The sequence below is a fragment of the Carettochelys insculpta genome, chromosome 9 (assembly GCF_033958435.1).
Source record: "Carettochelys insculpta isolate YL-2023 chromosome 9, ASM3395843v1, whole genome shotgun sequence".
NCBI lineage: Eukaryota > Metazoa > Chordata > Testudines > Carettochelyidae > Carettochelys > Carettochelys insculpta.
In genome coordinates this window covers 64707520-64724431 of record NC_134145.1, presented here as the reverse complement: position 1 = coordinate 64724431, position 16912 = coordinate 64707520, and the positions used below count along the sequence as shown (strand labels likewise).

The 16912-nt window shown below is 47.1% G+C and overlaps 1 protein-coding gene across 4 annotated transcripts in view; it reads right to left on the bottom strand.

Moving 5' to 3' along the window:
• Positions 1-13672, bottom strand: part of TEDC1 (tubulin epsilon and delta complex 1) — a 68970-nt gene extending 55298 nt beyond the window's left edge. For 3 of the 4 annotated variants that reach the window (XR_012646595.1, XM_075003090.1, XM_075003093.1), the window contains exons 1-3: positions 13488-13672; positions 10432-10510; positions 3495-3697 (exon numbers count right to left, since the gene is read on the bottom strand). Coding sequence is in view for 3 of the 4 variants with exons in the window: in XM_075003090.1 (XP_074859191.1) it covers positions 3495-3697; positions 10432-10510; positions 13488-13610 (405 nt within the window). In the remaining variant the exon portion in view is untranslated. Of the gene's footprint in view, positions 1-3494; positions 3698-10342; positions 10511-13487 lie in introns of those variants that run through there. The other variant, XM_075003092.1, reaches the window with a different exon arrangement.
• Between the last annotated feature and the right edge of the window lie 3240 nt (positions 13673-16912).

Below are 16912 nucleotides of genomic sequence, written 5' to 3'. Positions count from 1 at the left end.
ACATAAAATTGGCAGAGCTATCATGCTATTTCCCTTGTTTATTTTTCCTACAATGTACTTTTAAAACTGTTATGATCTGGCAGAAACTGTAATCAGGATTATAAATATCTATCATGGCTTTTACTTAACTCACCTCACAAAGGAACTTAAAAACATTCCAGGCCTGATTTGCACATGGACCCAGCACACACATCTTCAATTGAAGCTATGGGGAACTATGCCTACTCAGCACACACACAAATCTAGCCCCTCCCTATTCTTTACACTGGACATGGGAAAAAAAATTTTCTTGCACACAGTGACTGAATTGGGAGCAAATAGCCTTCCCCCAGTGCTGTACACCGACCCTGCAGAAGGAGTGAAACCAAGATATCCAGGTTATGCCCCAGGTCACAACCCGCTCCCAAGGACTGCAGTGAGAAATGCCAGTGCAAAGTCAAAAATAACTAACAAACAAAAAAAAATCCATCACCAATTTTACATATTTAGAAACACAGAAAAAGTCCAATAAATGGATACCACATTTAAACAGAAAATGTTCCTTCAGGGAGATGGCAACCAATACAATTTAAAAAAAATAACAATACATTAAAATGTTGGCATCTGCACGCAGGTTGCAGCACATAGGTTCTCAGATTTTTGACCTTTCATGGTGACTGGCATGGCCAAATGGAAGCCCCAAAGGTGCAGAGCAGACACCTGCTTTAGGGGAACTTTTACAATAAACCCCACCCACCTTTCATTGTTCTCAAATAGTGGCAAAGCATTCATTAGCACTCCATTAGCAAGTACTACTACAACACAGTAATGAGGTAAAGTGTATCAGCAACATGAGAGACAAAACTAGAGCAGACAAAGGGTATGTCTACACTATGATCGTAAGTCAGCCTGTGCTCGATGGCTGCAGTGGCTGATGTTCACACTGCCCTGCTCCATCGACTGAAGAAGGGAAGCCTGGGGGGCTGAGAGACAGGACGGGTTCACAGCTCCACACACCTCCAGGTGCCCAGCTGTCCCCCACCTTCCACGGCGTTTGGCATTGGTGCTCCCAAGTGGGAGCAGGTGGGATGGGAGAGAGGTGAGCCACCTGGGGTGTCTCAATTCTGGCTGGCAGATCCACACATGGACTCCAGCTGGCTGCTGTGCTCCTGGCAGGGAACTGGGACCTCAGTGGCTGCAGGGCATCTGGGGAGGGGAGCCCAGACAGCAGCCCAAGCCAGGAGCACAGGTGGGAGTCCAGTTTGGAGCAGAGATACAACAGCAAATGGGCTGAGGAGACTGGAGCCAGTCTTCTTGTCAATTTCATAGCTACAGCAGAGTCATGAAACTGACAGACAACAGGAGGAAATTTCAAAAATTTCCAATTTCTAAAAAATGTTGAACGACATCAAAAGTCTAAGTCTACGACAAATTTGATTTCTCAGAGAAAAATCTTGACCTCCCCCCACCACCAAAAAAGCCCAAAACCTTAAGTAAAAGCAGAGACAATGTACCTGCAAAGTTCTGCAAGAGAAAAATATTTTCAAGCCCTGACCTCTGAAACACACAAACAAAATTCCCCAAAAAATCACCTCCGGGATGAGAAGTAAGCATAAATTAGTCTCAGACCAAATGGAGTTTTTTCCAGACATTTATAAACACCTGAAAATAGGTCCTTGAAATAGAAATGCTTCCTCATCAAGAACAAAAAGAATGGTACTGTGCATTTAAGACTGCAAGGTATATAAAATCATGAATGGTGTGGAGAAAGTGAATATAGAAAAATTATTTACCTTTTCCCATAATACAAGAACTAGGGGACACCAAATGAAATTGATGGGTAGTAGGTTCAAAACTAATAAAAGGAAATTTTTCTTCACACAGCGCACAGTCAACCTGTGGAACTCCTTGCCCGAGGAGGCTGTGAAGGCCAGGACTCTATTAGGGTTTAAAAAAGAGCTTGATAAATTTTTGCAGGTTAGGTCCATAAATGGCTATTAGCCAGGGATAAAGTATGGTGCCCTAGCCTTCAGTACAAGGGCAGGAGATGGATGGCAGGAGATAAACCACTTGATCATTGTCTTCTGTTCTCCTTCTCTGGGGCACCTGGCATTGGCCACTGTCGGCAGATGGGATGCTGGGCTCGATGGACCTTTGGTCTGACCCAGTATGGCCGTTCTTATGTTCTTATGTTCTAAGCTGCTGAGAACTCTGGCCAAAATTAGGTATGCACTTTAGCGTGTGCTTCACTAGAAACACAAGTGTAGTCCCAATGAAGTCAATGGACTCACACCACAATAACCATGACAAGAATTCAGCCGTATTATTTTTCTCCTAAAAACATAAGAGAGTGTCAAGAACAACAGTTATTACTGCTTCTTCATAAAGAAATTAATGTGATTTTAAATATTTGGCACAAGCTCATCTACTGAGGCAGACCTGAAGAGCCTACCCTGTCAAGTTAAAAATGGAGTTTATGCCTAATTAATCTACAGTAATACGTATATTAGATTTTAAAATTTAATACTGACTACTCTACCAGAACTACCTATGTCTGAATCACTAATGAGAGCTGAAGCCTATTAAATAACTCCTGATATGCCAAATATTGTACATATCAAGAGCCAAGTATATTAATCCCATTCATTTGGTCTCCAACTATTGCTGTCTAATTCTTCCTTCTTTGTGGTTTCTTAGCAACACAATTCTGCTCTCATTTGTAGTAGATGAAAATAGGTAAACATTTCCACAGACTCCAAAGAACATCGGACCAATTATTTACTTAAACTGAGACACTGGCACATAACACTTTCCAAATAAACAAAAATCACTCTCTGAAGAGTTTACAATTTAAGGCCTAAATCTAGCAAAGAGTTATGCACATGCTAAACTTTAAATGGATTTAATCTTTTCCTGATCAGGAACTACATGATTTCTAACACAATAAGCCAGTGTTTCCCAATTTTATTTGGCCACAGAACCCTTTTAAACTAAAAAGAATTTTGTGGCACCCCAGTCCCAGGCTCTACCCTCCTCAGCCCCCAAACCTGCTGCCCCATCTCCAGGCTTTACCTGTGTCAGCCCCCAATCCACTTCCCTAACCCCAAGCTTTACCCCCATCCCACAAATTCACCTCCCCATCCCAAGGCTTAACCCTTCTCGCCTCAAACCCACCTCCCACCCCCATCCTCAGGCCATATGGTCTGCCATATGGTCTGAAGAAGTGTGTCTGTCCCACGAAAGCTCACCTAATAAACCATTTTGCTAGTCTTTAAAGTGCTACTTGACTGCTTTTTGTTTTAAAAGGCTATGTGCCACTTTCTGGCTTATTCCACATTGTGGGAGAGAATTCATGCAGACTCCCACTCTGACTAAAGTGCAGGAGAACCCAGAGGTAGGGCCTAGAAAGGGAAAGCCCAGGAACCCAGAATTGACCACCCTTGCAATTTTAAAGCTCACTATTGCAGCAGATTAACAGCTGATAGGATGAGGACAAACAAAAAGAACTTGCTCACCATGCACACAAAGGCTTCATCCCCAACTTTCACTCTGTTCACAGTCAGCAGTTGCTCCAACAGGTTGATTCTGTTTAGGAGCCAGGAAAATGCCAGTAGCAGCTCCCTGCTCCCCTGTGAGCCATCAGAAGGGAGCTGATAGAATTCTGGTCTGCCATAGCCATAGTACCATAACACCGCCTTTACAAACTTAATTTGGGTTCCTGGAAAATAGCAAAACAGAAAAATGTGTCACTGCGCTGCCCAGCCTGTTACAAGACTAGCTGCTTCCAGGACAGCAACCACCATTACCCAAATTTTGTGTCACACCGAGAGCAAAGCAGACACATGTTTCTGGTTAGGCATGAACAGATACAGTACAGGCATCAAGAATGCAAACTTCTCCTCTGCCTTCCCATTATGATCTGCAGAAACCAGACTCCTAACTTCCGTGTCTTAGCCTTTCCCCTTGATGCAGAGGGGAGCATAGTATTTTCCCCAAACTGACCGGCATGTATACACTATTAAATACATTTAAAAGATTTGAGATGTTCCTATACCATAGCAGTAAAGGCTACATCAGTACCTAAAACAGACAGATGCACTGTGCCAAAAGAAGAGAGTGATATTCATAGAATCATGGAACAATAGAGCTGGAAGAGCTGGAAGACACCTAAAAAAGCCAACAAGTCCAGCCCCCTGCCCGAGGCAGGACCAAACCCATCAGATCGGCCCAGTCAGGGCTCTGTCACGGCAAGACTTAAACACCTCCAGGGATGGAAATTCCACTACTTCCCTAGGTAGACCATTCCAATGCTTCACCACCCTCCTAGTGAAGAAGTCTTTCCTAATGTTCAACCTGGACCTTTCCAGCTGCAACTTGAGACCATTGTTCTGTGTTCTGCCATCCGTGACCACTGTGAACAGCCTCTCTCCAGCCTCTTTGCAACCTCCCTTCAGTAAGTTGAAGGCTGTTACCAAATCCCCCCTCAGTCTTCTCTTCTGCAGACTAAACAGTCCCAATTCCCTCAACCTTTCTTCATAGGTCATATGCTCCAGCCCCCTAATTATTTTGGTTGCCCTCCGCTGGACCCTCTCCAGTGTATCCACATCCTTCCTATAATTGGGGGCCCAGAACTGGACCTAGTACTCCAGATGCGGCCTCACCAAAGCCAAATAAAGAGGAATAATCACTTCTCTGGATCTATTGGCAACGCTCCTCTTCATGCAACCTAATATGCCATTAGGTTTCCTGGCTACAACAGCACACTGTTGACTCATGTCCAGCTTCTCATCCACTACAACTCCCCGGTCCTTTTTTGCAAAACTACTACCGAGCCAGTCGGACTCCAGCCTGTAACAATGCTTGGGATTCTTCTGGCCCAAGTGCAGGACTCTGCACTTGTCCTTATTGAACCTCATCAGATTTCTTGCAGCCCAGTCTTCCAATTTGTCTAAGGCACTCTGGACTCTATCCCTACCCTCCAGCGTATCTACCTTTCCCCCAGCTTAATGTCATCTGCGAACTTGCTGAGGGTGCAATCCAACCCCTCATCCAGGTCATTGATAAATATGTTGAACAGAACAGGACCCAGAACCGAATCTTGGGGCACTCCACTAGAAATCGACCACCATCCTGACATCGAGCCGTTGATCACTACCCGCTGGGCCCAACCTTCTAGCCAGCTTTCTATCCATCTTACCATCCATTTATCCAATCCACATTCCTTTAACTTCCTGACAAGAATATTGTGGGAGACCATATCAAAAGCTTTTCTAAAGTCAAGATAAATCACATCCATTGATTTTCCCCTATCCACAGAGCCACTTATCTCATCATAGAAACTAATCAGATTGGTCAGGCATGACTTGCCCTTCATGAATCCATGCTGACTATTCCTGATCACTTTCCCCTCCTCCAAGTGCCTCAAAATGACTTCCTTGAGGAGCCCCTCCATGATTTTTCCAGGGACTGATGTAAGACTGACCAGCCTACAGTTCCCTGGATCATCCTTCTTCCCTTATTTAAAGATGGGCACTGCATTTGCTTTTTTCCAGTCATCCAGGATCTCTCCCGATCTCCATGACTTTTCAAAAATAATGGCCAAGGGCTCATCAATGACATACGCCAACTCCCTTAGAACCCTCGGATGAATTAGGTCCGGGCCCATGGATTTTTGTACGTTTAGCTTTTTTAGATAGCTCCTAACCTGTTCTTTCCCCACCAAAGGCTGTCCACCTTCATCCCACAATGCATCACTTACCGCATTAATCCGGGAGCCGTCCTTGTCCGTGAAGACAGAGGCAAAGAAAGAATTAAGTGCTTCAGCTTTCCCTATATCATCCGTCACTGGTTACCTCCCTCATCCAATAGGGGCCCCTCACCCTCTCTGATCACCTTCTTCTTGCTAACATGCCTGTAGAAACTTTTCTTGTTATCCTTCACATTCCTCGTGAGTCACAATTCCAGTTGCGCTTTTGCCTTCCTGATAACTGCCCTACATGCTCAAGCTATACGTTTATATCCCTCCCTAGACATCTGTCCAAGTTTCCACTTTTTGTAAGCTCCCTTTTTGTGCCTAAGTTTTCCATGGATTTCCCCAGTAAGCCAGTCTGCTCTCCTACCATATTTACTTCTCTTGCTGCGCATTGGGACAGTTTCTTTCTTCGACTTCAATAGGACTTCCTTAAAATACTGCCAGTTTTCCTGGACTCCTTCTCCCTTCATGGTAGCATCCCAGGGATTCTGCCCATCAGTACAGAACAAAGTGAAAATGCTCCTTATACAGCAGATAATGAAGTACAGTACCTGGTTTGGCTAATGCTTTACTAAGGCGTTTCATTAAAGTACAGGAATTTACAGAGAATGGTTCTGTGATCTTCGTAATAAACGCCTCTTGGAATGGACATTTCATTTGAAAAGGCAAGTCTAGCAAATGCAGGGCAAGCTTTGACAGAGCACTCACGCTGTTCTCTTGTGATTTACAATGCCTGCAGAACTCTTCCAATGAATTACAACTTTGTATTCAAGAGAGAACTACATGTTATTCAGAGTTTATGCATGTAAGGAAGAAAGAAAAATGAGTCAAGACTGGGAATGAAAATGGATGCATTACTTCATGCACTCAGGCAAAAACCACCTGTAGAGATTCCACAAATCAGAGTTATTAAGGGAAATTATTGCTGCATAAAAATGGTGTTTGACAGACAGGTGAGAATGAAAGAAACACAATAGGTATAGAGCTCTTTCTGGCAGTATCCAAACTACTACAATACCAAAAGATAATAGACATGTGAAAAGGCAGATCCCACTGGCACTTGATTTGCCTCTTCTACATTTATTTTTAGAAGAGAGTTTATGCAGATGGGAAGCTAAGAGAAAAAGCAACACCCGGGCACTGGCTGTGTCTTCTTCCTTTAAGTTAATGCCAGAGTCCCAATAAAGGACTGACGCTGACTCACTGTCTTTCTTGATGAAGGAACTACTGTTCTGAAGGTTTTAAATGATTACGCGTGAACTTCTTCCCCCAGAAGCTCAGGGTAAGAAATACTTACATGGAGAAAGGGGAAAAATAGTCTCTTCCAACACAGGATGACTTACAGGATTTTCCAGCCACTATATACTGTGTGTTTTTGTTGATGTGTGTGGTTTGGTTTTCGTTTGAGGGGATTTTTTTGTACAAGTTCAACAGTTCATTCATTTAAACACATTTTCTGTAGTATACAATACCTTCTGAGTCATTTCCCAAAGCTGATTTTATGTACCATTATGGGGAGGCACACTCTACTCATTAAAAATATGGCACAATCTTTTTTAGATGAACTATAAACTGCCACTAGTCATTCCATAATTATGGTAACTGGAATCCTCCCTAAAATTCACAAACATGGGGAAAGTGGCGTGAAAACCCGTATGTTAGGCATGAATTCAGGTACTGTCTATAATATAAATTTGAGAGTCATTAAATCAAAAGAATTTCCAAGACAGTCTCTCTCCAAAGTGACCTGCTTTTAAAATTTGGAAAGTCAATCATTATTTTGGAACATATTCTGAACAAAAAGACATTGGCAAAATCCACAGGATACCTGCATCATCGTGATGCCTTGCAAGAGTTAGCACTGGGAAGAATAACCAGTTCTAAAACCTAACAACAGAAACTTACTAGAGTTTGTTTTGGTCCTGTAAGTGTCAAGGACTGCTGAGATGTCTGGCAATATGCACAGATTCCATCCAGGTAAAACACACAAAGAAAGTGACTTCCCAGAAAATGCTTTTTGCCTAAAAGAAGGTGCACTGGCCTGGGAGCCAGGAAATCCTGGGAGCCAGGAACCGTGAAATTAAATCTCCCTCTCCGATGACTGCTTTTTACATTTGTGTGCACTGCATAACTCTTATACTGACCAAGCCCTGATACTCTGGTTCTAGAGACAGGGAATTATTATTTTCCCTCAATTTACACATAAGGTTAACTGAGAAGTTATACAAAAAAGGGAAGGATAACCCAGTGGTCAGGGCACCAGTTCTTGGTCTTAGAGACCCAAGTTCAAGCCTGCTACAAATGTCTGATGTGACATGGGGCCAGTCACGGTATCGCTGTGTCCCAGTATGCCATCTGTAACACAGGATGTTGTGAGAATAAAATACATTAAAGATTAAGAGACACTGAGATACTGCAATAATGGGGGGCTACATAAGTTCTTACAACAGGTCACTGTCAGGTCAGATCTTAAAGTCACTCCTGACAGACCTGGCAACAGAACACTAGTCTTGAATACGGCAGACCTAACTTTCATTAACACAGGCCTGCAACAAATGTGCTAAATCTGTATGCATGGCTACCCTGCTTGTACCACTGCTTTATCCACTAAACAAGACTACTTAAAATCAAACCAGAATTAGAATCCAGGAATTCTAATTCACAAAAGTACATGGTTATCAAGCAAAAACTACCATCTTGCTTAGGAAACCATGTGTCAACTTTCTGGTTAGAAATGCATCATATGCAGATGAAGATCCCAAGTTCAAACTGCCAACAACCAATGTGGGAGCAATCGGAGTTCCACACGATGCTGTTTCTGTTTTCCAAATTTAACACAGTAAACTCTTGCTTGATGAGCATTTGAGTAACCAGCACTCTCAAATATCTGGCATAACTCCTGTGCTCTCTCTGCCCCCATACCCTGGGGAGGGCTACAAGATATATTGTAATAAGCTGGCAGCACTAAAATCTCATTGGTTTAGTTGGAAGTGGCTCTCTTAGAGGGACATTTAGATGGTAACTTACGAACCTCACATGTCTGGGCATCCTGGTTCCCCAAGAAACTAAAAAGACATGTTTAATCTAGCCCCATTAATCCTGTAGTTAGCTAACAATTTAAAGAGATAACAGGCACTACCTCTCTCCTCTGAACCCAGCCTGCCTGCTGCCACAGCAGGCTCCACAGGGAGCTGCCTGCTCTTAAAGGGAAAAGCTGGTCGCTGGAAAGGGTGCCCACTCCAGAGCCAGCTGCAGCTCCCCCTGCAGTGCCACAGCCCTTCCCCTGCTGCTGTGGGGCTCCACCGTGGAAGGCCTTCCAGAGCACTGGGTTGGCAGATGGCGGCTACAAGCCTGACTCCTCCTGCCCAGGCCCCTGGCCATCCTACAATAGAGCACAGAGCCAGGAAGAAGAGTACAGGGAGCCGGGGTTTGTGTACAGCCCCACCATGAGGGGCGGGGGATCCCATTCAGCGCTGTCCTGCGTACCTCCGTGCTGAGTGAGCGCAGATGGCAGGCTCCTCTGCACTCCTATCCAGAGTGAGTACTGAACTCTCTATTATCCAAAATATTTGATTATCCAGCAACCTCCCAGTCGCGGGGATGCCAGATATCAAAGAGTTTACTGTATTTAAAAAGTCCAATTGGTCTGTAATTAAGAGATTAGAGGCCAAATCACGTGTTCAGCTATGCTTTCTGCAGGTCTACCCCTTACAAAGCGTACAAAAGACACAGAAGAACTGCCTTCGTATATAGTTGCACGTGACGGAACTTCAGTGTAATATCTGCGCATCGCAACTGAGGCAGCAGGAAAAAAAAGATGATGATCCTGTGGTTAAGGCAAAAGATTTGGAACTGAACCTTGAGAACCAGTGCTGAATTCTTGGCTTTGGCGTGGACGTCCTGAGAGACCACAGCCAAGCCATTTAATCTCTTTGCTTCAGTTTCCACAACCGTATGCTACTTTGGATCTTCGGAAGTCTGACAAGCATAGTTTGACTCATGCAGATTTCAGGGGCCAGTTTCAGACGGTCTGGGGATTTTAAATCTGGTAAGGCTGTGGGAGAACGCATTTACACCAACCCTGTTCCAGTGAATGGGCCAGTGTGTAGGGGCCAATGGGGGATAGCTGGGGAAGGCATAGCCCTGGAGACAAGCACTGCGTTTAGAGCACTGTACATTTAAACAGCCAGCAGCGATTAAGCTCTTACTTTTGACAAGATGATAAAGCAACCCGCTCTCTCTGCGACATGGCTCCCAATTACAGATGTACTTCACACCTTCTCTACAGCACATAACATCTAGTGGAGTCCTCTACTCTGACTTGGCTCCACAACACAGAGTGTATAGAAAGCTATGAGACACAGCTCATCCATTACAATCCGCAGCTCTAAGTTAAGATTTAATGGCACTTTACTGGAGAGTCAAGGGTCATGCTTGCAAGGAGCAAATAAGGGATTAAAGAGGAAATTAACCTACTTTCCTTAATTATTGCTGAGTATTCTGGGGACTTGCCAGGCCAATGTACAGTGTAAATGCAACCACAGAAACCTGTCAGGTAAAATGCACTATGCAAGCAAGAGCCTACAGCTGAGGAGGGAACACGCAGCTTACCTGACTGAAATCTCATTAGCATGGATTTATACTGAACTTGTTTTATCAACAGGCTCTGATAAGCAAATCCATCAGCACATCTTTTTTACCTATGGTATCAGGCTCAAGCCTTCCTCTGTTGTGGATTTGTTTTAGAAGAGAATACAGCAGCCACCAGATCTGCAGACTCTGTGAAAGAACAGAAAGGAAACATCAGCATTCAGGACAGTTACCACGTATTTGTCTTTACTCAGCACTGGCCATTGCCTAGAACAAAACAAGGTGCCCAGTCAGCAAAAAAAGGCATGAAAGGACAGGCTGGTACACGTACTGCCCTGTGCTTCCCAAATTATGGCAACAGCATGGAGATTGTTTACTCTACAGGGTTGGTAACTGAATGGCCCAAATGGGCACCTTTCCCCTGCAACAACACTGCTTCTCCAAAGGCACGTCACATATGGCATATTTCACACTTACACTTTTACCAGTTTGTTCTGGGATGCCTGAAAAACATGTCCCGCAGTTCCACAGGAGCAGGGGCTCTAGATTAATTTGCAAACACCAGGCGTACCGCATGGGCTAGAATCATGAAAACCAGCTCAACCAACATAATCAGAAGCTAGGAGGACATAATGGTTACTGACTATACAAATTTAAGGCAAGCCCTCCTACCAGGAATTGCAACCAACATTTGTAAAATGTCTAGGCAAACACAAAACATTTTATAAGCGGAGGTAAGTCACAGCCTTCTCACCAATGGAGTTTCCAAAGCCTTAGCCCAGAGGAGCCTAAAACGACTCAAGATAAAGAGAGGAAAGTAAATACTAAGGGACAAGGAGAATGTGCAGCACACCAGAAGGAAATGTCAATTTTCAATTTAAAAAAAAAGTGGAAAAGAGAAGCATAAAGGAAATTCTCCAGGACCAGGAAATTTTCAGAGATTCAAAGCAAGAGAAGACCTGGAAAGAGACCATCCCACTGCAAAGGAAAGGGCAACATGGAGACAAGGGAGAACATTGTACTCTTTAATTTAGATGATGATTTCCGTCTATTTTAAGCAGAAGTTGATCGTGCCTATCTGGCTGTCCGGGTTTTATGGGAAAATGCAGGGAGTGGAAGGAGAGGGTGATTAGCTAGTAACATTTCAGGGATGGCTGGTGTACCATGAATAAAGGGCTTCAGGTGGGTTATGAGGGAGTCTTCCTGGTGGCAGGGGACCTGGTGACATTACAGAGGCAAGGCTTCAGGGGGAAGGTGACTGTCAGGCACAAGAGCGATAAGTGTATGCTTCCCTACATTTGAAAAGTAATTCAAATTTAGGTAAGGTGTGAACTTAGAGTACCTGAGCTATCCCAGAATACCTGTGTGTAAAGAGATTCTTAGCGCATAATAAGGGCGTCCACACTGAGTTATGCAGCAGTTATTCCAGAATAACTGTACACATAGAAAACCCCTCACACAGTGACATTACAGGGATCACAGCAGAGGGGTGCCAATGCTACCAGCTAATGAAGAACACCATGGAGTGCAGAAGAGCACAGAGAAGAGGATACGCTGAGTTGTACCATTAGCCATACAAACAGTGTGAAGGTGTTCTTGAATGAGTACTAGCAGGTAACACTGAATGGTCACACAGTCCCATCCCACCCAGTGTTTTATACTGCTCATCACATTTCCATCCCATCTTGAGAGCAAGCAAAACTGATGCACAGCACAGACCTTGTCACCACTGGGGACTTTATGTATACACCAGTCACTGGTATAGCTGTCAGGTGCAGACCCTACTGCAAGCAAAGCTGTTATGAGCCACAATTTGTACCCATGCAACATGATCTGGCTGTGCAAAAAGCTGAGTTGCTAATTGTGCTTATATCAAGTAGAACTATCTCACCAGGGACTTGCAACCAGGCAGCTATGCCAAAGGTAGAAATGTCCAGTGTGAAGAAGGCCTCAAAGCACAAGAAACTCATGTAGTGTTGCACCACAGGAGATGGTGGTACAATAGAAGAGATACCGTTACAAAAGAGTGCTGTTGAGGTGCAGTGAGGAGGCACTGTCATGGAAGAGGAGTGGTGACAGGGAAGGAGGGAGCACTGCTACGAGGCGGGGAAGGCAGTACAGGTTGAACCTCTCTCGTTCAGCACCCTTGGGACCTGACTGGTGCCAAATGGTGGGAAGTCAATATTGTCTAGTACATTACCAACACTTCCACTGCTGACTGGGCTCTTAGAAGAAACTTAAGGGTAAACTAAAGCTAAATAACAGCACAGAACACTGTGAGCCAGGACTGGTGGCTATAAACAAACTTCATGGGACCACAGGAAACTTGGCCACACCCATGGTAAGTGGACACCTGGCTAACTAAAATCATGCCAGACTACGGAGTTTGCAGGTCGAGAGCGTTCCAGATTGGAGAAGTTCAGCCTGTAGTAGGTGTGTTGCTATGGGGAAGGGGGGAAGTGATGTTGCCACGGGCAGGGAGGAGTAGTGGGCTCTGCAATGGACCAAGGAGAGGGTGATATCATGGGGTTGCTATGAGGGAGTAGGGGGCATTTCCATGGGGCCGACAGGGACAGTGGGGGAGTTGCTATGGGCCAGCAAGAGGCAGTGGAGAAAACCAGAAGGAAAGTATTGTTATAGGGACAGTAGAGGGCAGTGATGTTGCTCTGGGGCAGTGGGGGCCGTTGCTAGGGGCAATAGGGCAATGATGTTGCTGGGGGCAGTGGGCGGTGTTGCTCAGGGCAGCGGTGTTGCTAAGGGACAGTGACGGCCATTGCTAGGGGCAACAGGGCACTGACATTGCTAAGGGGCAGTGGGGGCCATTGCTAGGGGCAATAGGGCAGTGATATTGCTAGGGGGCAGTAAGGGCCGTTGCTAGGGCCAACAGGGCAGTGACACTGCTAGGGGGCAGTAAGGGCCATTGCTGGCCATTGCTAGGGGGCAGTGGGGCCGTTGCTAGGGCCAATAGGGCAGTGACGTTGCTAGGGGGCAGTGGGGCCGTTGCTAGGGGGCCATAGGGCAGTGACGTTGCTAGGGGGCGGTGGGGCCGTCGCTAGGGGCCATAGGGCAGTGGGGCCATTGCTAGGGGGCAACAAGGCAGTGACGTTGCTGGGGCAGTGGGGCCGTTGCTAGGCAGCGGATCAGTCCCGGCCCCTCCCGCGCTCACCGCCTGGGGCCGGTCGAACTTGGCGAGGCGGAAGGTCTCCGGGGCGGGCCGGCTCCCCGGCGGCAGCGCCCGGCACAGCGCCCCGATGGCCGCCGGCAGCGCCCCAGCCCGACCCCGCCGCATCGCGCTCCAGCCGCCCGCGCCGTCGCGCGCCGCCCCGCTTCCCAGTGCGCAAGCGCAGGACGGGCGGGAGGGCGGGCGGGCGCGCATGCGCAACGGACGGGTGACGCGCGGCGGCGCCCTCGCCCTCGCCTTCGCCTTCGCCCTGCCCCTGCCGAGGAGCACGTGGTCCGCTGGGGCGGGGAGCTCGCGTGGAGCTGAGCGCGGGCCGGGGGGGCGGCCGGGCGCGCTGGAGGGGCGGGGCGGGGGCGGGGCCCGGGCCGGGTTTTGCCGAGTGAGAAGCCCCGGGGCGGGGCGGGCTGGTTTCCCCCCCCCCCGCGTCGCCCGCACGCGCGTCCCGCACCGTTCGCTGCCAGCAGGGCGGCGCGCGGCTGCCCCCGGGAAGGGCCCTTGGCCCGGCGGGAACCCGCCCTGCGTTCCGCCGCGGCACACGGGAGCGCCCCGTGAGACGAGTAACGGGGCCTTGCAAAGGACGTGCGGCGCTGAGCCCCGCGCCCGCGACATAACCCGCGTCACAGCCTCCCGGGGCGGGGAGGGACCTCAGGCGTCATCCAGTCCAGCCCCACTGAATCGCCCCGGCCCCGACTGTGTCCAGCCGGGACTCAAAAACCTCCAGGGATGGAGGTTCCACCTGCGCTCTCGGTAACACACCCCGGTGCTGCACCACCCTCCTGGGGAACCAGCTGTTCCTAACACCGACCTACTCCTCTCCTGTAACGTCAGAGCCTTGCTCCCTGCTCCGCCATCCGTCACCGCGGAGCACAGCCTCTCCCCGGCCTCCTCAGACCCCCTTCAGGAACTTGAAGGCTGCTATCAAATCACCCCTCCGTCTTCTCTTCTGCAAACTAAAGAAGCCCAAATCCCTCAGCCTCTCCTCATAGGTCATGTGCTCCAGCTCCCTAATCATTTTCATTGCCCCCCCACTGAACCTGCTCCCGCAAATCCACATCCTTTCTGGGGGGGGGGGCAAAACTGGACACAATACTCCACATGTGGCCTCACCAGTGTTAAAGAGAGGGGAAAAACAATTTTTCTAAATCTGCTCAAAATGCTCCTCCTAATGCAGCCCAATATGCTATTGGCCTGTTTGGCTACAAGGGCACAACATTTACACATATCCAGCCTTTCATCCACCATAATCCCTAGGTCCCTTTCTATTGTAGGGCTGCTGAGCTGATCAGTCCCCAGCCTATAACAGTGCTTGGGATTCCTCCATCCCAAGTGCACAGCTCGACACTTCTCCTTGTTGAACCGCATCAGATTTCTTTTGGCCCAGCCCTCCAATTTATCCAGATCTCTGTAGATCCTATCTCTAACCTCCACCATATCTACCTCTCACCCTAGCTTCATGTCATCCACAAACTTGCTGAGGGTGAAATCCATTCTCTCATCCAGGTCATTAATAAAGATGTTGAACAACACCAGCCCCAAAACCGAGCCTTGGGGCACTCCACTTGAAACTGACTGCCATCCAGATACAGAGCTATTGACCACTACCCATTGGCCAAACCAGGAAGTCAGCTTTCTATCCATCTTATAGTCCATGTGTCCAATCCATACATCCTTAACTTATGGGCAAGAATGTTCGGGGAGACTGCATGTAAAGATTTGCTGAAGTCAAGGTATATCACATTCACTGATTTCTCCATGTCCACAGAGCCTGTTACCTCATCACAGAAGCTAGTCAGATTGGTCAGGCACGACTCGCCCTTGGTGAATCCATGTTGCCTACTTTTGCTCACTTTCCCCTCTTCCAAGTGCTCCAAAATGGATTCCTTGAGGATCCCCTCCATGATTCTTCCAGGGACTGAGGTAAGGCTGACAGGTCTATACTCCCTTGGATTGTCCTTCGTTCATTTTTTAGAGATAGGCGCTACCTTTGCCTTTTTCCAATCATCTGGAATCTCTCCTGATCTCCAAGAGTCTTCAAAGATAATGGCCAAAGGCTCGGCAAAGACATCTGCAAATTCCTCCAGTACCCTTGGGTGCATTAAATCCAGACCCGTGCATTTGTGTACATCTAGTTTTTCTAAGTAGCTCTTAACTTGTTCCTTCCCACCGAGAGCTGCCCTCCACATTCGCATGCTGCATTGTCTAGCACTGCAGTGTGGGAGCTAGCTGTGCTTGTCCATGAAGACAGGCAAAAAAAGCATTGAGTACTTCAGCTTTTCCTACATCATCTGTCACTAGGTTACCTCTCTCATCCAGTAACAGCTCCACATCCTCACTGATAACCCTCATTGTTGACATACCTCTAGAAATCCTGCTTGTTTCCTTTGACATCTCTTGCCAGATGCAGTTCCAGTTGTGCCTTTGCTGTCCTGGTTACTGCCAACCATTTTCCAGCTGTATATTTATACTCCTCCTTAGTTAGCTGTCCAAGTTTCCACTTCTTATATGCACCCTTTTTGAGTTTAAGTTGACCAAATATTTCCCTGTCAAGCCAAGCTGATTGCCTACCACATTTGCGTTTCTTAACTATGCAGCAAGATTGTTTGTGCCTGTGCTTTCAGCAAGACTTCTTCAAAATACTGCCCGTTCTCCTGAACTCTTTTCCCCTTCATCTTTGTTTCCCAGGGAATCCTGCCCACCCGTTCTCTCAGGGAGTCAAAGTCTGCCCTTCTAAAATCAAGGGTCTGTATGTTACCGTTCACCCTTCTTCCTTTTGTGCGGATACTGAAATCTACCATCTCATGATCACTGCAGCCCAGGTTGCCACCTACTTCTATTGTCCTACCAGTTCTTCCCTGTTCATGAGCAAAGTTGTGAACAGCTCCTGGTCAGTTCCTTCAACACTTGTACCAGGAAGTTTTCCCCAACGTTCTCCAAAAACTTCCTGGATTGCCTGTGTGCTACTGTAGTGGTCTCCCAACAAATGTCCGGATGATTAAAATCTCCCATGACAACCAGGGCCTGTGATTTGGAAGCTTCTTTTAGTGGTCTGAAGAAATCCTCATCTACCTCATCTCCCTGATCTGGCAGTCTATAGCAGACACCAACTACAACATCACCTCTATTGCTTCCACCTCTCATCTTAACCCAAAGACACTCAACTGGCTTTTCTCCCTCCTTTTACTGGAGCTCTGAGCAATCATACTGCTCTCTCACATAAATCACAACTCCTCCTCTTCTCCCGGTCTGTCCTTCCTAAACGATTTAGACCCTTCCATGTCAGTGCTCCAGTCATGTGAATCATCCCACCAAGTCTCCGTTGTTCCAACCACATACTGCTTAAACTGTGCCAGGGCCTCTAGTTGCTCCTGTTTGTTTTCCAGGCTTCTTGAATTTGTATACAAGCACCTTGG